We start from the raw sequence: 23,032 nt of genomic DNA on the forward strand, positions 1-23,032 counted from the left end.
AAGTTGGGAAAAGGTGAACCCCAGCTAATCTCAGAGGAGAGGAAGTGAGAGCAGGAGTACAGGAACTGGAGCAAAAACAGTTGGCAACCTTACCACTACAATCAAATGTTCACATTGTATATAAACATCTCCAGTTTTAATACTGAATGATATCTTTTAAAGTCAATAGCCCTATTACTTTAAAGTGGAAACTTTATTTCTAAGAGAGAGTTTGTGCTCAAGTTCCTTATCCAGCTATAATCACAGACTCGAGATGCAAATGACCAATAGTGTACCTTCAAGTGTTTATCTAGCTGCTCCTTCAGTTGACGGAGCTGCTCCGCCCTCTGCTTTAGGAACTCCATGTTTATCCCCTCTTCAAGCAAAAGCAATGAAATAATTCTCCTCTGCTGCAGCATCATCCTATCAGCCATGGAGACATGGGTATCTTTATATTAAAATTACATATGTTTTTCTTCCAGTTTCTGATATACAAATTGCACTGATCAATATGATACAACTTGTCTACTGAACATACTGCTTACCCCCAAAACATGCCAAAGTACTAACAAGTATTTGTACAGTTTCTAACTGAATAAAATTTCTCAGAGATTCATGGAAGGATGCTCTTAGAAAGTTTCACGCTAAGACATATAATATGCCCTGTGGCAAGTAGCTTGTTCAAAGTGGTAGCTTTTAAGAAGCATTTAGGAGGAGGAGAGGGAGGTTAGGGATAAAACTGTAGGAAATGACATTGTAAAAACTCCAAAACCTTAATCTGCACAATTAACAGATAAAACTTTAAACTTACTTTTTAATACTGATTTAACTTGTATACTTGTAAGATTTTGTTCGTTTGCATGTCATCAGCAATTAATTCATTTAATGTATGAAATTAAACATAGCTGATGTTAGCTTTCAATTAGATTAGGTTCAATGTTTGTTGCTTCACTGCAGAAACTTCAAATACACATCACAGCTTTCTCTTACTCATACTCACTGGTGTTGAATCTTTGTTGAAGTAAAGCGTTTTGTCTTCATATTAGCCATGCCTGCACTAAGATTTTCTTCAATCATCTTCTCCTTAATGTGCTGTTTCCTTTTAAAAGTGTCTGTTTCCAAAAGTTTTAATTAATGTTAATCAAAAATGTAGCAAATTCTTACAATATTTACAATTAAAATCCAAGAATTTATTCTTACTTTGTCAAAAAAGCCATTTTCTTTAGCTGAAAACTCATGGTTTGATGGACAGTAACAACATTTGCATTTTAATGAAATCTGGAATAAGGACCCAAGTGTTTATAAATCATAAAAAAAAACAGATGCTGAGCAGACTTAAGATACTGAATCCCATCAGTGGCAATCGGCAATAAAGCCTTCAAGTCTTGTAATCACATCAGTATTTCACTGGAGGAAACGTGGTTCATTCATCCTGTGCACTCGTACAGGTAGCAGATACACACATTTCGTACAAAAAAGGAGCAGTAGATCTCTTGGCCTCTTGAGCCTGCTTTGCTAATCAATTAATCATGGCTGACCTGACTGTAAACTCAGCTGTGTATTCCTAATTATCTCATAATAACCTTTCACCCCTTATTGTCAAGTATCTTATCAATTTATGCCTTAAATATTTAAAGGTTTAGTTTATACTGCTCTATAATGGAATTCTTAAAAACTTGTGACCCTCTGAGGTAAACATCTTGCCTCATCTCTAACTGGGTTTTCACAATTTCCTTGCTATTACGCTTTTAACAGTAGTTTCTAACCTTTTACCCAAGACAGATATTAACCAAAATGCTCTGTAGATGGTGATGATATTATGGGAGAGAAAGGGTTATGTGTTGGGATGGACAAAATCTTCAGTAATAGAACTTTGATTTCTTCAGTAAATGTTTTGGAAGCAGGAACTGCTGTAGAAGATTTAGGTACAGCCACATAACCACCAGGTCTACATTAGAAGGTCTGTTTCAATGTTTTATATTTTTGAGTCTGTAAGTAGAGTAGCAATATATAGGGTCCACAACATTGCTGACTATAGAAAGTTAACCAACATTTTTAGTATTAGTATTTGGGTTAAACGAAATACAAACATTTTGATATTATTCTAATTCAAAGTTGAACTTAAATCAGATAGTACACCTTAAAGGGTATCTGAGATACCCAGATAATGCCCATTTACTCGAATGAACATACGAGGCTGGAACTATAATGAATAAAAAATCATTAACTAATTAGAAATATTGCTGGGTTTGCTTTCTTAACGTTGATGTGTATGATGAAGTTTAATTTACATTGACTCACAGCATGTCAATATGCCCTGTCCATTAAGGTAAGGTTTTCCTGGGAATGCTTAACCACGATGTTACAGTATCTGTGACCAACCTCCAAGTCAGAACAATGAAATTTAAAGGAAAATGTACAGGTTTTGTTTGATTTAAGCAATTAAATTAGAGACACCTTGCAGGGACCTCAGCTGATTTCTTCTGTCTTTTCTGTACTGCTCCATGGTTTCTTCCATCTGTTGGAAGTACTTCTGGATAAGACAATTTGCACCTTCCATGGTCACATAGACACTCTCCATCGTTCTCTCTACTAAAAGATTCTAAAATACAATTGGACAGATAATTAATTCTTTTCTAGTTCTGTGAATAAACAAACCTGCCAAAAGACAGAGTTTAGGAAGAAGATTTGACTTGTTAGTTACTGCTTTGAGACACTTTTAACACACTTTGATACTTGGTGCTGAGATTTAATATATTTTATGGTAAATAAAGTAAAAAAAGGAAAACCAATTAAGTATATTTATGTGTCTATTAAATAGTTAAAATAAGTAGTGCAAAAAAAACAGAAATAAAAGTAGTGCAGTCGTGTTCAAAGGTTCAATGTCCATTTAGAAATCAGATGGCAGAGGGGAAGGAGTTGTTCCTGAATCACTGAGTACGTGCCTTCAGGCTTCTGTAACTTCTTGATGATAACAGTGAGAAGAGGGCATGTCCTGGGTGGTGGGGATCCTTAACGATGGATGCCATCTTCCTAAGACACTGCTCCTTGAAGACATCTTGGATGCTATGGAGGCTAGTAATGATGGAGCCGACTAATTTTACAAGTTTCTGCAACGTATTTTAATCTTGTGCAGAAACCACTCCCCCCCCACCCCCCGCCATACCAGACAGTGATGCAGCCAGTCAAAATATTCTCCATGGTATACAGCTGTAGAAGTTTGAGTGTGCCACTCTTTTGCCATCTCTATAGCTGCATCAATATGCTGTGGCCTGGTTAGGTCCTCAGAGATTTTGACACCCAGGAACTTGAAATTCCTCCTATGAGGATCCCCCTATGAGGATTGGTTTGTGATCCCCCTATGAGGATTGGTTTGTGTTCCCCCTATGAGGATTGGTTTGTGTTCCCTCATCTTGCTCTGCCTGAAGTCCACAATCAATTCCTTGATCTTTGATCTTTGTTGTACCACCCACTAATTGGTATATCTCGCTCCTATCAGCGAGGTGTAGATGTTACTTGCAATCCGCAGATTGTGGTCTTCCTGTTAGGAAATAGAGGATCCAATTGCAGAATGATTGTACAGAGGCCCAGATTCTGTAGCTTATCGATCAGGACTGTAGGAATGATGGTGTTAAATACTGAGCTATAGTCAATAAATAGCATCCTGACATAGATACTTACATTGCCCAGGTGATCCAAGGCTATGTGGAGAGCCATTGAGATCATGTCTTCTTTTCCTATTGTGGCGATAGGCAAATTACAGTGGGCTTAGGTCCTTCCTAAGACAGCTATTGATTCTAGCCATGACCAACCTCTCAAAAATTTCATCACCATAGACGTGAGTCCTACTGGACAACAGCCGTTGAGGCAGCTCATCCTGCTCTTCTTGGGCACTAATTTAATTGCCCTTTGGAAGCAGGTGGGAGCATCCGACTGTAGCAATGAGAGATTGAAAATGTCTTTGAATCCCCCTGCCAGTTGTTTGGCACAGATTCTCAGAGCCTTACCAGGTACTCATCAGGCCCTGCTGCCTTGCCAGGGTTCACCCTCTTGAAAGACAGGCTGACGTCAGCCTCTGCGACATAGATCACGGGGTCACTGGATGCAGCTGGGATCCTCATAGCTATAGTTTTATTCTCCCTTTCAAAGTGTGCATAAGTTGAGCTCATCTAGTAGCGAAGCATCACTGCCATTCATGATGTTGGGTTTTCCTTTGTAGGAAGCAAAATCCGACAAGACCTAATGAACTGAGTACCTGAATTCACTGGTATTAAAAGCTCCATACCAAGGAAATTCAACACAGTGATTATGATTCAATTCCAGGTCCCTACAGAAACATCCATTCAGTTTCATTTCCCTGCTCTATCCCTATCTCACTGCAAATTATTTCTTGAAAGTCTCCACTCAATTTCCTTTTAAAGATGTCTTTGTTTTCATCATTCCCAAACAGAGAATTGCAGATTGCTAGCACTCGCTGCATAAAAGCACTCTTCCTCCATCCCTGCTAGGTGAATCATATTTCTTTGTACCAACAGAGATCACAGATATTCAACTGTCTTAAAACTGCCTTGACCAAGCCAAATTCATAATATGGATTTTACACCAAACTACATGGGGATAAGTTTAACTTTTTGCAATCATGTAAGATGGTTGATATTGAATTGGCTGCTTTTGCTCAATTGTCCAAATGCCTGGAATATAAGCCATCAATGTTATCCTATTGGTAAAAAAGCAAGAATGATCTTCAATGTCTTTGGCAGAAGAGCAGCCTCTGGTGTTCTGGTAGCAGATGTTTAAAACCAAGGTAACATGTTAACATGTACATTTGTCCCAGCTCCATAAACTCATCTTTCCATTCAACACCAAGATCCTATGAAAGACTTATATTAAACCTCAGTTAACACTTAAATAATACTACCTCTAACAAAGATTCCAGGGCATAATATGGAAAATGAACACAATACAAATATCAATGTACTGGCTACAACCAAGTATAAAATAATGTTTGGTTTAGACACTGATGATAGCTTCAGGGGAGTATTACCTTGAGTTGATGTGTGCTATCTATATGGTTCTGCTTGGCAGAGTTGGTTCTGGCTTGGTGGACGAGAGCACAGCCAATCACCTGAACCATGTGATGCTGCAAAAGATCCAGCAGTGCCCTGGACTCTACAGTGAGCTGCTGGTGAAGCAGCAATTCAGTCTCTTGGCAAAACTTCTCTTTTTCTTTTGACAATCTGGACACCTTTCAGAAAATAAACAGAATGCAGAACACGTCAGGTGCAATTATCTAACAGCTAAAAGTGATACCATCTTGGGTTCACACTCAACAAGGATCAAATTTATTCACCAGATACATTAATGTGTCTTTGAACTTGCTGTAGTGTATCGGTGCAACATGCAACAAAAACATTCAACAATTATAAGGAATAAAGAATTACATACAAAGTAAAATTAAAGGTTAAAGTGTGAATGTGGAATGAAGTGCACATAAACGCTACCATGTACTTAAAATGTAAACAATATTATAACAAGTTGTTTAAAGCATTTACAATGCACTGATGGAGGTAACAGATAGTTGGCGGGAGTAACTAGAATGGTCAATCAAATTTAACTACCTGGGATAAGCAACTATTAAGATGGCAGGAAGTTCTTGTGTAAATGGCCTTAAAAGTGCTTTCCAGAAGGGAGCTTTCGGAAAAGACAGATTGTGGGCTGGCTATTGTCTGCAATGATTTGTCCTGGACATGTATAACTTCGAGAGTGAAGATACACTGCACCCAATGACCTTTTCTGTTGACCTATCAGTTTACTGTACTTTTCATATATTCTGAGAGCGTGCTGCGCCAAACCAGAACAGCCTTATGTCAACTTGTGGACAAATGAAGTTTATGATATAGAAGGTTGGTGAGCCATGATGGACCTTGGATCAATCCCACCTCCCAGCTCTTGGTCCTGCAGGTTATGGCTCTTCAAGTGACCATTCAGCAACTTTCTCCACCTCCTTTTGAAGTTGTGAGCTCTATCTCTAATAAGTTTATGTCCTCTTATGACTGATCCTTCTAAGGGAAATGGATCATAACTGTTTAATCTGTCAAGGCTTCTCAAAATTACTGTATATATATATTCTTAATTTTATCCCCCTCAGTCTCCCTTTCTCCAAACAAAACACCAGCTAGCCGCTCCTCAAATCAATAATTTTCTAGGCCAGGAATTACTCTAATTATGCACTGACAATAAAATCCTTTTTTAAAAAAAAGCTAATCTAAATATTACACAAATGAGACAGAAATATTTGAAGTGCAGCAGAAAATCTGAGTTATTTATTGGAAGTAGGTTTGGTGAACAGATACCAGATTTTCCCTTCGTTTCTTGCTTTCGTCTTCATGCTCATCCCAAATCGGAAGTTCTTTTAATCGCTGTTCTCCTAGTTCATCCATCTGACATTTTGTCTTGTAAAGCTTCATTTCCTTGAGTGTCATTAGACCAAGATGTCTCAGAGTTAACCATCTAACCACAGACTGTAAAGCTGTCTTATGTTCCAGCACAATGTGCTTAGAAATCCTGAGAGATTGAACATGAAAAGCAGTTACATCTATGTAGCTTATTCAAGCAAATGTTAGATCTTAAATGTTACCATTCTTATGACTTGAAGGAACTACGGCAGCTGGAAGTTAGAATAGGATCAGCAGATGTGAGGAAATATTTAAGAGTTTGTTTTATGAAGGGAATTGCGAGTTCAAAATCACTCATAAGAAAAATAGAGGCAGCTTGGCTCAAAATTAAAAGAAGTCAAACTCCCCTCCTTGACTTGAGATTCCAACCTAAGACAATACCTTTGGCAGTATACAATAGTGGCAGATGTATCATCTTTCAGATTTATTGTTAAATTGAGGTCTATTTGGGAGAATGAAATAATCTTATGATCCCACTGGAATCTCCTTAGGAAGGCAGCATTCATCATTAAGGCTTCCCAGCACCCAGGACATACATGCCCTCTTCACACTATTACCATCGGGAAGGAGGTACAGAAACCTGAAGGCATAGAGTTAGTGATTCAGGAACAGCTTCTTCCCCTCTGCTGTCCAATTTCTAAATGGGCATTGAACCCATGAACACCATCTCACTACTTCTTTTAAAATTTCTGTTCTTTTGTACTACTTATTTTAACTATTTTATATATATATATATATATATATATATATACACACACACACATACTTAACTATATTTATCATGTATTTCATTGTACTGCTGCCGTAAAATTAACAAATTTCATGACATATGCCAATGATATTAAACCTAATTCTGATTGCAAGTTAAGAAATTCTGTCATGGCTTCGTCAACATTTTCCTCTCTCAAGGTAACAAAGGTAAGATTCAATCTGTTGAAGCAAAGGGACAGATTGAGGGCATCATCAATAGCATGCATAAACATTCTCATTCTTTAAGCTTCATGGAATATATAGTCAAAGGAGTCTGACAAAAAGTAGTATCAGTGGGTTAGGACTAAAAGAAAAACATAAGAAATAAGTAATAACTGTAATAGGCAAAGGTCCCACTGGAGGTCAATAACAGTATTGTTAGACAAACTTGCAATGGACTCAACACATTGCCTGTAAAGGCAACTCTCACCAATAGTGTGCAGTGGCCCCTTACAGTGCAACTTAACTCTTAACGACCCAAGGCAGTATGCATGATAGATAAGGCTTTCAACTTTTCTTGTTCTACCACACACACAAAAGTCAGTTCAATTGCACAAGGCCTCTCCTCATCTAGCTTTGCATTTTTGAAGTAAACAGGGAAATTTCGGTGGATTACAGATCATAAGGACCAATGGGAATGGAATACAGAAGATCAAGCTTGGAGTTGGCAGCAACAAGAGGAATTGGAGTTGGGTCTCACGTATCAAGTAGACAGATAGCAGACCCATGGACAGATGCCCAAGGTCCTAACTCTGGAAATGAGAGATGGCAATGAAGGCTAAATTGCTTAAAGAGGAAAAACCTACAAGACAATACTTGCACTAGACACTGCAGCAGAATAGCGGGCAAAGTCCTCACACTTATAGCGAAGGACACAGATTTGATATAGAACCATAGAACTATAGAAACTACAGCACAGAAACAGGCCCTTTGGCCCTTCTTGGCTGTGCCGAACCATTTTCTGCCTAGTCCCACTGACCTGCACACGGACCATATCCCTCCATACACCTCCCATCCATGTATCTGTCCAATTTATTCTTAAATGTTAAAAAAGAACCCGCATTTACCACCTCGTCTGGCAGCTCATTCCATACTCCCACCACTCTCTGTGTGAAGAAGCCCCCCCTAATGTTCCCTTTAAACTTTTCCCCCCTCACCCTAAACCCAAGTCCTCTGGTTTTTTTCTCCCCTTGCCTCAGTGGAAAAAGCCTGCTTGCATTCACTCTATCTATACCCATCATAATTTTATATACCTCTATCAAATCTCCCCTCATTCTTCTACGCTCCAGGGAATAAAGTCCTAACCTATTCAACCTTTCTCTGTAACTGAGTTTCTCAAGTCCCGGCAACATCCTTGTAAACCTTTTCTGCACTCTTTCAACCTTATTTATATCCTTCCTGTAATTTAGTGACCAAAACTGAACACAATACTCCAGATTCGGCCTCACCAATGCCTTATACAACCTCATCATAACATTCCAGCTCTTATACTCAATACTTTGATTAATAAAGGCCAATGTACCAAAAGCTCTCTTTACGACCCTATCTAGCTGTGACGACACTTTTAGGGAATTTTGTATCTGTATTCCCAGATCCCTCTGTTCCACTGCACTCCTCAGTGCCTTACCATTAACCCTGTATGTTCTACGTTGGTTTGTCCTTCCAACGTGCAATACCTCACACTTGTCAGTATTAAACTCCATCTGCCATTTTTCAGCCCATTTTTCCAGCTGGTCCAAGTTCCTCTGCAGGCTCTGAAAACCTTCCTCACTGTCTACTACACCTCCAATCTTTGTATCATCAGCAAACTTGCTGATCCAATTTACCACATTATCATCCAGATCATTGATATAGATGACAAATAACAATGGACCCAGCACTGATCCCTGTGGCACACCACTAGTCACAGGCCTCCACTCAGAGAAGCAATTCTCTACCACCACTCTCTGGCTTCTTCCATCGAGCCAATGTCTAATCCAATTTACCACCTCTCCATGTATACCTAGCCACTGAATTTTCCTAACTAACCTCCCATGCGGGACCTTGTCAAAGGCCTTACTGAAGTCCATGTAGACAATATCCACTGCCTTCCCTTCATCCACTTTCCTGGTAACCTCCTCGAAAAACTCCAACAGATTGGTCAAACATGACCTACCACGCACAAAGCCATGTTGACTCTCCCTAATAAGCCCCTGTCTATCCAAATGCTTGTAGATTCTGTCTCTTAGTACTCCCTCCAATAACTTACCTACTACTGACGTTAAACTCAGCAGCCTATAATTTCCCGGATTACTTTTCGATCCTTTTTTAAACAACAGAACAACATGAGCCACTCTCCAATCCTCCGTCACTTCACCCGTAGACAGCGATATTTTAAATATATCTGATATATTCAGCAGGAATCAGTGTCAATGCTAGGCTTAGAACTGCTTTCAGTGTGGCACAGCAGAAAATATTTATTAAGAAGACCAAAGTAAATCAAGAGAATAATGTAGAGAACCTATCAACAACATAACTGAATAGCATAATCTTACCATGCATATATAAACAACTGTCATACTTACTTCTCATCTAGTGCAGTCTGCTTCAGTAGGAAGTTCTGAATTATCTGTTCCTGATAGTCAACCAGGTGTTTCTGTTTAGCTGAATTAAGTGCTTTCTCATTTAGCCATTCCTACATTTTGCAATAGAAGGGATAAATATTATTAAGAATACCCATTTCAAAGTGTATGGCAACCTCCGTTACACAATGAGTTTGCAAGTTTACTTTCAAAACTTAGTTTTTCATAATTTCTTGTGAAAAACACTGTTTGCATGATGTAAAGGTCAAGGGAGGTTCCAAGTTAAGTGATTTAGTCATTGTAAATGAAACCAAAATTGTTATCACCCCAGTTAATTTGAATAGTTAAAAGGGGTTATAAAAGCAGCAAAGGCAGCAACCTGAGACAGGTCATCTCCCCAGCTGTATGACAGAGGATAGACAAGGTGAGTATATGGACGTAACAGTGGAAGAATAAGACCTGTGACAAATGTTAAGGTTAAATTGGGATGTTGGGAGTTGCTGGGTGATGAGACTCAAGAGGCCATTTCCACACTCCATTTTCCTCTTCACAATGCATCTCCAAATAAATAAATACAAGGCTGTAAATCATTTATTTCATGTACCTGCTTCATTTGGACCAATTTTTCTTCGAACAATGTCAAATGCCATTTTCTTTCTTCTTCTGCTGCCTGTCTGCTTGCTCTTAGATCTTGCTGCATTTGGCTTCTCAGGGTCTCCATTGCAGATGAAGATACTTCAGTGAGGTTTGGTAGAGCTTCTGAAAAAACCTCCTCAATCAATTTGTCCACAGTCTGTGATGAAGTACAGTGCAGGTTCTGCTTCGTATAATGTGGTAAAATTACTAAAGCTATTTCCACACTTGTGCAGTTGAAAGCAAAGAGCAAATAACATGTACCTTTTGCACAAACTTTGCAGATTGAAATCCATATCCTACCACCTCATGTAAATGTCTGCAGACTACAGAAATGAAATTTTCTTTTCACTTAATGGAAACAATTTGGAGATTGACCCACTAAGAATTCAAATGCATTACACAGAAACATTTGACCTCATTAAATTCAAAACTCACAGGCAGCTCATGTCTATATTTAAAATTTATGCTTATGATGAATGACACCTTCCATGCACAGAAAGAAATCATAAAATTATCCTGAGAAATATTAACAAAATGAGCAACAAAGGATGCAAGCATACTGTCCTGCCTCTCCAGAAAGCAATTAATGATAGAAAAGCTTACCCAGACTATTATTCATAGCATACAATGTGAACTTAATTTAAACACCTTTACATAATGGAATTAATCCAAGCTATTGGGGAGAGTTTAAACTAAAATTGCTGGGAGGTGGGAACCGAACTGAAGTGACTGAGGAAAGGGAGGTTGGCTCACAAATAGAGAAAGCTTGGAAGCAGTACGATAGACAGGTGACAGAGAAGGGACACACTCAGACCAATGGTTTGAGACGTGTCTATTTTAACGTGAGGAGTATTATGAAAAAAGTGGATGAGCTTTGAGTGTGGATCAGCACTTGGAGCTATGATGTTGTAGCCATTACAGAGACTTGGATGGTGCAGGGGCAGGAATGGTTACTTCAAGTGCCAGGCTTTAGATGTTTCAGAAAGGACACGGAGGGAAGCAAAAGAGGTAGTGGTGTGGCACTGTTGATCAGAGATAGCGTCACGGCTGCAGAAAAGGTGGAAGTCATGGAGGGGTTGTCTACGGAGTCTCTGTGGGTGGAAGTTAGGAATAGGAAGAGGTCAATAACTCTACGGGTGTTTTTTTTTTATATATAGACCACCCAATAGTAACAGGGACATCGAGGAGCAGATAAGGAAGACAGATTCTGGAAAGGAGTAATAATAGTAGAGTTGTTGTGGTGGGAGATTTTAATATCCCAAATATTGATTGGCGTCTCCCTAGAGTGAGGGGTTTAGATGGGGTGGAGTTTGTTAGGTGTGTTCAGGAAGGTTTTTTGACACAATACGTAGATAAGCCAACAAGAGGAGAGGCTGTACTTGATCTGGTATTGGGAAATGAACCTGGTCAGGTGTCAGTCCTCTCAGTGGGGGAACATTTTGGAGATAGTAATCACAATTCTATCTCCTTTACTATAGCAGTGGAGAGGGATAGGAACAGACAAGTTAGGGAAATATTTAATTGGAGTAAGGGGAAATATGAGGCTATCAGGCAGGAACTTGGAAGCATAAATTGGAAACAGATGTTGTCACGGAAACATATGGAAGAAATGTGGCAAATGTTCAGGGGATATTTGTGTGGGGTTCTGCGTAGATACATTCCAATGAGACAGGGAAAATATGGTCGGGTACAGGGAAAGTATGGTTGGGTACAGGAACCGTGGTGCACAAAGGCTGTTGTAAATCTAGTCAAGAAGAAAAGAAGAGCTTTCGAAAGGTTCAAAAAACTAGATTATGATAGAGATCTAGAAGATTATAAGGCTAGCAGGAAGGAGCTTAAGAATGAAATTAGGAGAGCCAGAAGGGGCCATGAGAAGGCCTTGGCGGACAGGATTAAGGAAAACCCAAAGGCATTCTACAAGTATGTGAACAGCAAGTGGATAAGTCGTGAGAGAATAGGACCAATCAAGTGTGACAGTGGAAAAGTGTGTATGGAACCGGAGAAAATAGCGTAGGTACTTAATAAATACTTTGCTTCGGTATTCACTACGGAAAAGGATCTTGGCGATTGTAGGGTTGACTTGCAGCAGACTGAAAAGCTTGAGCATGTAGATATTAAGAAAGAGGATGTGTTGGAGCTTTTGGAAAGCATCAAGTTGGATAAGTCAACGGGACCAGACGGGATGTACCCCAGGCTACTGTGGGAAGTGAGGGAGGAGATTGCTGAGCCTCTGGTAATGACCTTTGCATCATCAATGAGGACGGGAGAGGTTCTGGAGGATTGGAGGGTTGCAGATGTTGTTCCCTTATTCAAGAAAGGGAGTAGGGATAGCCGAGGAAATTATAGACCAGTGAGTCTTAATTCAGTGATTGGTAATTTGATAGAGAAGATCCTGAGAGGCAGGATTTATGAACATTTGGAGAGGCATAATATGATTAGGAATAGTCAGCATTGCTTTGTTAAAGGCAGGTCATGCCTTACGAGCCTAATTGAATTTTCTGAGGATGTGACTAAACACATTGATGAAGGTAGAGCAGTAGATGTCGTGTATATAGATTTTAGCAAGGCATTTGATAAGGTACCCCTTGAAAGGCTTATTGAGAAAGTAAGGAGGCATAGGACCCAGGGGACAATGCTTTGTGGATCCAGAACTGGCTTGCCCACAGAAGGCAAAGAGTGGTTGTGGACGGGTCATATTCTGCATGGAGGCTGGTGACCAGTGGTGTGCCTCAGGGATCTGTTCTGGGACCCCTACTCTTTGTGATTTTTATAAATGACCTGGATGAGGAAGTGACGGGATGGGTTAGTAAATTTGCTGATGACACAAAGGTTGGGTGTGTTGTGGATAGTGTGGAGGGTGGTCAGAGGTTACAACGGGACATTGATAGGATGCAAAACTGGGCTGAGAAGTGACAGATGGAATTCAACCCAGATAAGTGTGAGGTGGTTCATTTTGGTAGGTCAAATATGACGACGGAGTATAGTATTAATGGTAAGACTCTTGGCAGCATAGAGGATCAGAGAGATCTAGGGGTCCGAGTCCATAGGACACTCAAAGCTGCTACGCAGGTTGACACTCTGATTAAGGCAGCATACAGTGCATTGGCCTTCACCAATTGTGGGACTGAGTTTAAGAACTGAGAGGTAATGTTGCAGCTATAAAGGACCCTGGTCAGACCCCACTTGGAGTACCGTGTGCAGTTCTGGTCACCTCACTACAGGAAGGATGTGAAAACCATAGAAAGGGTGCAGAGGAGATTTACAAGGATGTTGCCTGGATTGGGGAGCATGTCGTATGAGAATAGATGGAGTGAACTCGGCCTTTTCTTCTTGGACTGACAGAGGATGAGAAGTGACCTGATAGAGGTGTACAATATAAAGAGAGGCATTGATCATGTGGATAGTCAGAGGCTTTTTTCCAGGGCTGAAATGGCTAGCATGAGAGGGCATAGTTTTAAGGTGCTTGGAAGTAGGTACAGAGGAGATGTCAGGGGTAAGTTTTCTATGCCGAGAGTGGTGAGTGTGTGGAATGGGCTGTCGGCTGCGGTGGTGGAGCAGAAATGATAGGGTCTTTTAAGAGACTCCTGGATGGATACATTGAGCTTAGAAAAATAGAGGGGTATGGGTAAGCCTAGGTAGTTCTAAGGTAAGGACATGTTCTGCACAGCTTTGTGGGCCAAAGGGCCTGTATTCTGCTGTAGGTTTTCTATGTTTCTATATTTACATTTCAGCAACAATTATAATAAACTCTTGAGACAGAAGAGACTGCAGGTTTTGGAATGCGAAGCAAAAATAAAAAGCCACTGTGAAGGATGTAAATGAGATAAGCAGTACCTATGGAGGCCCTTAGTTCCAATCTATCCATTGACCAAATTGCCTAATTGAACTTGTCCCATTTGCCTGTGTTGGGCCCTTGTCCCTCTAAACCTTTTCTATCTACATGAGTGCCTTTTAAATGCTGCAGTTGTATCCACCTCCACTAGCTCCTCTGGAAGCTTATTCCATATACCTACCAGCCTCTGTATGGCAAAAATTGCCAAAGTCCCTTCTAAATCTGTCCACTCCCTTTTAAAAATATATCCTCTAGTTTTGGACTCAAAGACTTTAGATATTCACCTTCCCTTTGCCCTTCATAGTTAAACAAAATTCTATAATGTCAGTCCTCAGTCTCCTATGCTCTGTGGAAAAAATTGCAGCCTATTCCGCCTCTCCTGGTAATCCTATCCCACCAGTCCTGGCAATATCCTTGCAAATAGTTTTGCATCACTCTAATTCAATGACATCCTTCCTTCAGCAGGACAACCAAAACCATATCTGCATGATAGGTGTTAACATCATTGTCCTCTGCACAATGAGTTCTTGCCCTGCTGAGTATTTCCAGCACATTTGTTACTATTTTTTAAGACTATTAATTTGTAAGCATTTAATCAGCATGATTTTAATGATGAAAACATCAGTAAATACTAAAAGAGCCATGGTTAAAAAGAGTATGTTGTGAAGAAACTAAAGGAGCCATGGATCATTCCAACTTCTCCCACTGATGAAAAATAAATTGCAAAATCTCTCACTCTTCAATCCAGAAATGTCTTTCTCCAAACTTAGATGCTTCACATACTTTTTTCACTACCAAAACATCCACCAACCAAACCCCTGAATATTTTAGCAAAATGTACTAAAAAGTAAAAAAATGAATTTGTTACAGGGGTGTAAGTGAATTCTCTAGACTCACCTTCCACAGTTCAGTAACTGCCTTTGCGTCGTTATGATCTTCTTCATCCTCCATTTCACTGCGGAGCTGCCTGTTTCGTTCCTCAAGTTCATGATAACTCTATCAAGTTCACAGTTATAATATTATGTGCTGCAGGATCAGTAAACTGCTCCACTACATTTACTTCACTACCTGCTCAGTTCGAATTCAGTTATACCTCAATTGTACAAAAACCACGTGAAGAAATTAAACAAGTGGAATGGATATTATCAATTAAAAATTAGCATTGTTATTGCCTCAACGGAACTGTATACTATCTACTAGCTAAACACATATATGAGTATAAAGAATTGTCTTTTTATATCATGAAATGCTGTGTAGGAGTCATGTATCTATTTTCTGTCTGTCTGTGTTGTATTTTGTGTTGCCCATTTATTATGGGCAATTTTTCACGTGGGTTGGGCCACGCTAGAAGCTTTGTTCTAGTTAGTTTAGTTTAGTTAAGAGTGAGTCAGGTGGGCAATGATACATTTTTTTTGTTGACTACTAATTATGCTCAATTATGCTAATTTGAATGCCAATTACACTAATTTCATTATATTGCTAAACTTAGTTTTATAATCGCTATAAGATCGTTCGCCTTTGCTCGTTTTGTAATAAAGGATCGAACATACTTTTTTTTCAACATGGAACTCAATGGAAGTGCGTCATACAGTGTGACCTCCCGTACTGAGTCTCTCAGCAGATTTGGTTTGCTACATGCTGCATGAAGGTAAGAACAACAGTCACCACCTCCAGCTTTCTACTTCGTTCTTTACTTTGAATAAAAAAAAATTGGAGAATTAGATTTTGCAACCATATTCAGTCATATACCGCAGTTATTTGGATAGAATAATTAACACTGGTTATCATTATGCAGTTTACTCTTAGCCATCTGGTAACAATGGTGAATGGGGGTTGTCAGTTGCCAAAAAATATTCCCCAAAAATATTACTAATCATACACTCATAATCTATGTATTCATCTTTAAATAAATTGCCAAACTATATGCCAGCTCTTTATACTTCAAAACTACAATGCTTTATTTTAAGGCTAAACACTGTTAAAGTGCAACAAAATAATTTAAATGACTGCCTGCACTCACGATATCAAAACTTCCAAAGGTTTTGTGAATTATCAACCTACAAATGCATTGTTCATGTAAGCGTGTCTTAAAAATGTCTATTCCTATTATTTTGCACAACTTTTGAAATAAAATTCTATTTGAACTCTTTAAGTTCAAGTTGGAGCTTAATTGTAACTCAACCAAACATGAATATAGCCAAACGAAGCAGCGTTCCTCCGGTGCCAAGATGCAAAACACAGTACCAACAGTTATAAACAACACAAGGTTATAAGATAGCAAATAAGCATACAAAACAAAAATAAAACTTTTTTTGAAATCTTATACTGTTTTTAGAAATCTTTGCTGTTTGAATGATAACTAAATGCAAAAGTTTTGGATAAACAAGATAGCAGTCATTTTTTAGACAGTGACAAACAATAAAAATCCAACTTTTAGCGTTGGTTGCTGTCTAAAAAAACAACTGCTCAGAAACTTCTTTTCTAAGTGTGGTCCCAGGCACAGCAGGGCTCATCAGAACTCAGAGAGCAACTGCTAGTTCATATTTGCCCCCTTCCTTGTCTCCCTTTCCCAGAGAGTGGACTGTACCAGTGGGACCACCTTAGCACACTAGTGGATTTGAGAAGAGACTCGAGGTGGAATATAGGTTGAGCAAAAGGTTTTTGGCTTAGTTGTCGTGGGAACTCATCAGTTATTTCTCCTCTCCTAATTAGGCCCAGTCTCATCATTGGCTCAGGGTAGTTCACCTCAGAGCCAAGTCATCAGTCCTCAACTCCAGTACTGAGCCATTCACTTTGCAGTTTGCTAATGGGACAGTCCAACATAGGCAGTAAATATTAAGTTAATGCAAAACAGGTGGATTAGATCAGTGAATAAATGAAAAGTGAATTTGCTGAAGGTCAGTCCATTGGAAAGTTACTCCTTTTTGTACCTTCATGCTGCAGACAGAAAGTTCAATTGACATTCAAATGCTGCAAGTAGTTACAGTCTAACCTTAATAAAGTCATCTGGAGCAAATGTTCTCCTAGCCTTGTCCATCAGATTCGCAGCATGCTCTCTTTGTGTCTCTTCAAGTCTTTTCAACAGGGTCCTCCGCCGTTTCTTCATTCCCAAAATGATGTCTTTTGTCTGCTTTGTAAATTCTAAAAGAAATATTTACATTACATGCAGGTGTAAATTAGGGACCTGCCTTTCTAGGATCAAGGATGGCTTGAAGCAGAATCCAAGTTATTTGCTTTGTAATTTCTGTACTATTCTCTGGAAGGAGATACGCAGAGGCCTCAGATAAATTGGCCTAAAAAGCCAAAAGCACCGTTCTTCGAATGAGGACATTTTGCTACAGCAAGAGATCAGGAAAATTGAGGAATAGTTTCTCGCTTTAACATTGAGTGCCAGCTTTGAACGTGAGCATTTTAAAGGCAGCTTATACAGCAGACATAGCAATTTATATAACATAGTTATAGAGTCATAGAGGCAATCAGCATAAAATAGGCCCTTTGGATGATCATCAAACACATATTTATACCACACAGATCAAGGACTATTAAAGGGATTAGTATACCCTACAGTCTTCTATTGATCAGTAATGCCAATACTCATGTAGATACTTAAATATGGTTGAGGGTACCTGCCTGCACCATTCATTCAGGCAGAGTGCTTCAGATTCAAACCATCTCTTTTTGAAAAAAATATTCCTTAGATCACTTCTAAATATCTTACCCTTTATCCTAAACGTGTGCGTTCATGCTTTAGATATCCTTGCTATGATCTACTCCGTTTAAACCTCTCATAAATTTGAATTCTTTCTTCAGCCTCTTCTGCTGGAAAACCCAGCCTATCCACCCTCAGAACTGAGAGACTGCATCCAACTCAACATCCTGATGAATCTCTTTTGCACCTTTTCCAATGAAACCATGTCCTTCCCATAGTGTGGTGACCAGAAACAGACACAGTATTTAAGTTGTAGTCAAACCAATGTTTTGCAAAGTTGTCACATAACTTCCTTGTTCTTACACCTCATACCCTGACTAATAAAGACAAATATCCATAATACATTTTCATCACCTTATTTACCTGCACTCTAACCTTCGAAGATCCTTGAACTTGTACACTAATGTACCCCGGTCCTCAGAATTCCTTGCCTTAATAAACTCCCCAGAATGCATTATCTTGCACATATCAGGACTGAACATAGAGCACAGAACATAGAAAACCTACAGCACAGTACAGGCTGTTCGGCCGACAAAGATGTGCCGAACATGTCCGTAGCTTAGAAATTACTAGGCTTACCTCTAGCCCTCTATTTTACTAAGCTCCATGTACCTATCTAAATGTCCCTTAAAAGACCCGATCGTATCCGCCTCCACCACCATTGCCGACAGCCCATTCTACGTACTGTCACGTACCCCGTGACGGGAATAAAGAAACCAGCAGAAATAGAAACCACTTTGGAGTCTTGTATTGCTGTAAACTAATAATATTTATTAATAACTATGCAATACAGTAAACTAAGTGAAGATAAATCAAACAGGTTAGCAAGAATTATCAAACAGGTTAGCAAGAATTATACATGTAAGTAAGTAAATCAGTAAGTGTGGAGAAATATGTATAAAAACCAAGCTTCTTTAAGTCTAGGGGTAAAAAGATACAGTCTTACGATGTTGAGTAAAGTTCAGTTCAGTTTGTGGAATTTATTTGAATGGCGGTGGAGAGAGAGAGAGAGAGAGACTGAGTTGAGTCTTCAGGTGAGCTGTTGCCGTCGATTTCCTCGTCGTCCTCCTCCGAAATCCTTCACAAGTCACCGACTGTGACTTTAACAACAAAGGGGACCATACTTTGGTGTGGTTGAGCTGTCTGCCCAGGCCAGGGTCGGACACATGGACAACTCCCCACCGGTCTTGCCTTTGAATTTTCACTGGCAGAGCACTTGGATCAATCTGCCTGATCGATCCTCCAAAAACCCACTTTCTCTGCGGGCACAACAATGCTCACTCAGTGTCCAGATCATGTATCTGAGCTCTGTACCATCTGACCTATTTATCTCAGCAGGCTGAGCATCACCTGTCATTCAAAGAGTCCCTCCTTCCTTTGTCTGTAAAGGAATGCGAGCAGGCAACAAGTCCTTGGAAGTAACATCAATAATGTCCTGTCGGTCACCATAGCAACCTTCGAGTTGCTCAGTTTTTATCTCCAAAGTAAAACTCCAAAGTTAACTCCCGTGACAGTCCACCATCAATCTTTGTCTCGCTCTCTCTTTTCCAAACAAATCATCAATGATAAATGACTCTCTCTGTCTCTCTTCAAACAGTTAATAGGGGCACTCCTGGATCCCCTCACAGTACTCACCACTTTCTGAGTAAAAAACTTATCCCTGACATCTCCTCTGTACCTACTCTCCAGCACCTTAAACCTGTGTCCTCTTGTGGCAACCATTTCAGCCCTGGGAAAAAGCCTCTGACTATCTACACGATCAATGCCTCTCATCATCTTATACACCTCTATCAGGTCACCTCTCATCCTCCGTCGCTCCAAGAAGAAAAGGCCGAGTTCATTCAACCTATTCTCATAAGGCATGCTCCCCAATCCAGGCAACATCCTTGTAAATCTCCTCTGCACCCTTTCTATGGTTTCCACATCCTTCCTGTAGTGAGGTGACCAGAACTGAGCATAGTACTCCAAGTGGAGCCTGACCAGGGTCTTTTATAGCTGCAACATTATCTCTCGGCTCCTAAGCTCAATCCCACAATTGAATGTCCAATGCGCTGTATGCCGCCTTAATCACAGAGTCAACCTGCGTAGAAGCTTTGAGTGTCCTATGGACTTAAACCCCAAGATCCTGCTGATCCTCCACACTGCCAAGATTCTTACCATTAATACTATATTCTGTCATCATATTTGACCTACCAAAATGAACTTATCTGGGTTGAACTCCATCTGCCACTTCTCAGCCTAGTTTTGCATCCTATCAATATCCCGTTATAACCTCTGACCACCCTCCACACTATCCACAGCACACCCAACCTTTGTGTCATCAGCAAATTTACTAACCCATCCCGCCACTTCCTCATCCAGGCCATTTACAAAAATCACGAAGAGTAAGGGGTCCCAGAACAGATCCCTGAGGCACACCACTGGTCACCACCCTCCATACAGAATATGACCCGTCTACAACCACTCTTTGCCTTCTGTGGGCAAGCCAGTTCTGGATCCACAAAGCAATGTCCCCTTGGATCCTATGCATGTTTACTTTCTCAATAAGCCTTGCATGGGGTACCTTATCAAATGCCTTGCTGAAATCCATATACACTACATCTACTGCTCTTCCTTCATCAATGTGTTTAGTCACATCCTCAAAAAGTTCAATCTGCCACTGCTCTGCCCATCCTACCAACTAAAATCATCCTGTGGCTTACAACTGTCCTCCTCAGTATCAACAAAGTTACTATATCCTTACCCTAGTGGTACATCAATGGCCATGCACATCCAGGCACAAAAACCACGCTCCACCATCACATTCTGTCTCCTTTTATGAAAGCAATTACAGATCTAATTTGTGAACTTCTCTTGGAGTTGTTGGGTTCCATACCTTTGGATCATTTTCCCAGGCAAGATCTTGTCAAGAGTTGTCACATCACTGCCTTGTTCTTATACTTCATGCCCTGACTAATAAGGTCTATGTAAACTACACCAACTGCACAACCCTCAATCAATTTGGTCAGGCAGAAGCTCACTAACCAAAATATGTTGACTAGTAGAGATAAATACTGTGCTTTTCCAAATATAAGTTAATCGTATCCTTTTGAGCAAAAGCAATTTGTCACCAGAGACTCTCACAAATTTCTACAGATGAACCATGGAGAGCCTTCTAACTGACTGCATCACTATCTGGTATGGAGAGGCCACTGCACAGGATGAGAAAAAGCTGCAGAAAATTGCAAATTTAGCCAGCTCCATCATGGGCACTAGCCTCCACATTTTTGAGGACATCTTCAAAAAGCAATGCCTCAAAAAGGTAGCATCCACTATCACCCCGGACATGCCCTCTTCTCATTGTTACCATCAAGGAGGAGCTACAGGAGGTTGAAGACAGGCACTCAAGGTCTTAGGAACAGCTGCTTCCCCATCAGATTTCAGAATGGACTATGAACTCTTGTACACTGCCTCACTATTTTTTAACTCTCTTTTTGCAATACTTATTTAATTTAAATTGTAAATATATGTACAGTTGAAGTCAGAAGTTTACATACACCTTAGCCAAATACATTGAAACTCAGTTTTTCACAATTCCTGACATTTAATCCTAGAAAACATTCCCTGTCTTAGGTCAGTTAGGATCAGTACTTCATTTTAAGAATGTAAAATGTCAGAATAACAGTAGAGAGAATGATTTATTTCAGCTTTTATTTCTTTCATCACTTTCCCAGTGGGTCAGAAGTTTACATACACTTTGTTAGTATTTGGTAGCATTGCCTTTAAATTGTTTAACTTGGGTCAAATGTTTCGGATAGCCTTCCACAAGCTTCTCACAGTAAGTTGCTGGAATTTTGTTTCACTCCTCCAGACAGAACTGGTGTAACTGAGTCAGGTTTGTAGGCCTCCTTGCTCGCACATGCTTTTTCACTTCTGCCCACAAATTTTCTATTGGACTGAGGTCAGGGCTTTGTGATGGCCACTCTAATACCTTGACTTTGTTGTCCTTAAGCAATTTTGCCACAACTTTGGAGGTATGCTTGGAGTCATTGCCCATTTGGAAGACCCACTTGCAACTGAGCTTTAACTTCCTGTCTGATGTCTTGAGATGTTGCTTCAATATATCCACATAATTTTCCTTCATCATAATGCCATCTATTTTGTGAAGTGCACCAGTCCCTCCTGCAACAAAGCACCCCCACAACATGATGCTGCCACACCCATGCTTCACGGTTGGGATGGTGTTCTTTGGCTTGCAAGCCTCACCCTTTTTCCTCCAAACATAACGATGGTCATTATGGCCAAACAGTTCAGTTTTTGTTTCATCAGACCAGAGGACATTTCTCCAAAAAGTAAGATCTTTGTCCCCATGTGCACTTGCAAACTGTAGTCTGGCTTTTTTTATGGCGGTTTTGGAGTGGTGCCTTCTTCCTTGCTGAGCAGCCTTTCAGGTTATGTCGATACAGGTTTCCCCCGCCATCCGAAGGTAGAGTGTTCCTATGAAATCCTATGAAACGGTTCGTAAGCCGAAATGTCATAAAGCGAAGAAGCAATTACCATTTATTTATATGGGAAAATTTTGTGAGCCTTCGCAGACCCAAAACTAACCTACCAAATCATTCCAAATAACACATAAAACCTAAAATAACAGTAACATATAGTAAAAGCAGGAATGATATGTTGAATACACAGCCTATATAAAGTAGAAATATTTTTCCACAATCATTACTGAACTGTTCTCCGTTGCGAAAATCTCACGCAAGCGCCGTCGGCAAAAAAACTCACGCATGTGCTGTTGGCAGAAACACTTTCCAGTAACCTTTAAGCTATGAAGCTGCCACATCATACCCAATAACACGTAAAAATACACAGCCTATATAAAGTAGAAATAACGTATGTACAGTGTAGTATCACTTACCATATCAGGAAGACAGAGCCGAGCACACGGATGATGGTGTGTTAGACTGAGTCGTCGCAGGTTGATTGGTGCGGTGACCCCCACCCTACAGGCCGCCGAGCGATACATTGCCGTGAAGCATGCAGGGGTGCAGCGGTAGCCGGGAGGCACACAGCACATCTTTAAGAAAAAAGCCGAAACAAATATGCTAATTAATTAGGTGCTGCCCGGCAC

At 40.0% G+C, this 23,032-nt stretch overlaps 2 protein-coding genes across 5 annotated transcripts in view; one reads left to right on the top strand and one right to left on the bottom strand.

Annotated features, from left to right (window-relative positions):
- Window positions 1–23,032, top strand: part of LOC134345669 (dihydropyrimidinase-related protein 1-like) — an 87,804-nt gene that overhangs the window by 53,094 nt on the left and 11,678 nt on the right. The gene's annotated exons all lie outside the window — the stretch shown is intronic.
- LOC134345668 (evC complex member EVC-like) overlaps window positions 1–23,032 on the bottom strand; it is a 64,661-nt gene that overhangs the window by 3,268 nt on the left and 38,361 nt on the right. For 3 of the 4 annotated variants that reach the window (XM_063046698.1, XM_063046703.1, XM_063046702.1), the window contains exons 11-19: window positions 17,206–17,354; window positions 15,111–15,209; window positions 10,350–10,562; window positions 9,749–9,858; window positions 6,333–6,543; window positions 5,024–5,224; window positions 2,437–2,581; window positions 980–1,091; window positions 276–402 (exon numbers count right to left, since the gene is read on the bottom strand). In XM_063046698.1, the coding sequence (XP_062902768.1) occupies window positions 276–402; window positions 980–1,091; window positions 2,437–2,581; window positions 5,024–5,224; window positions 6,333–6,543; window positions 9,749–9,858; window positions 10,350–10,562; window positions 15,111–15,209; window positions 17,206–17,354 (1,367 nt within the window). The remainder of the gene's footprint in view (window positions 1–275; window positions 403–979; window positions 1,092–2,436; window positions 2,582–5,023; window positions 5,225–6,332; window positions 6,544–9,748; window positions 9,859–10,349; window positions 10,563–15,110; window positions 15,210–17,205; window positions 17,355–23,032) is intronic. The other variant, XM_063046701.1, reaches the window with a different exon arrangement.

Source organism: Mobula hypostoma, chromosome 4, assembly GCF_963921235.1.
Source record: "Mobula hypostoma chromosome 4, sMobHyp1.1, whole genome shotgun sequence".
In the NCBI taxonomy this organism is placed as follows: Eukaryota; Metazoa; Chordata; class Chondrichthyes; order Myliobatiformes; family Myliobatidae; genus Mobula; species Mobula hypostoma.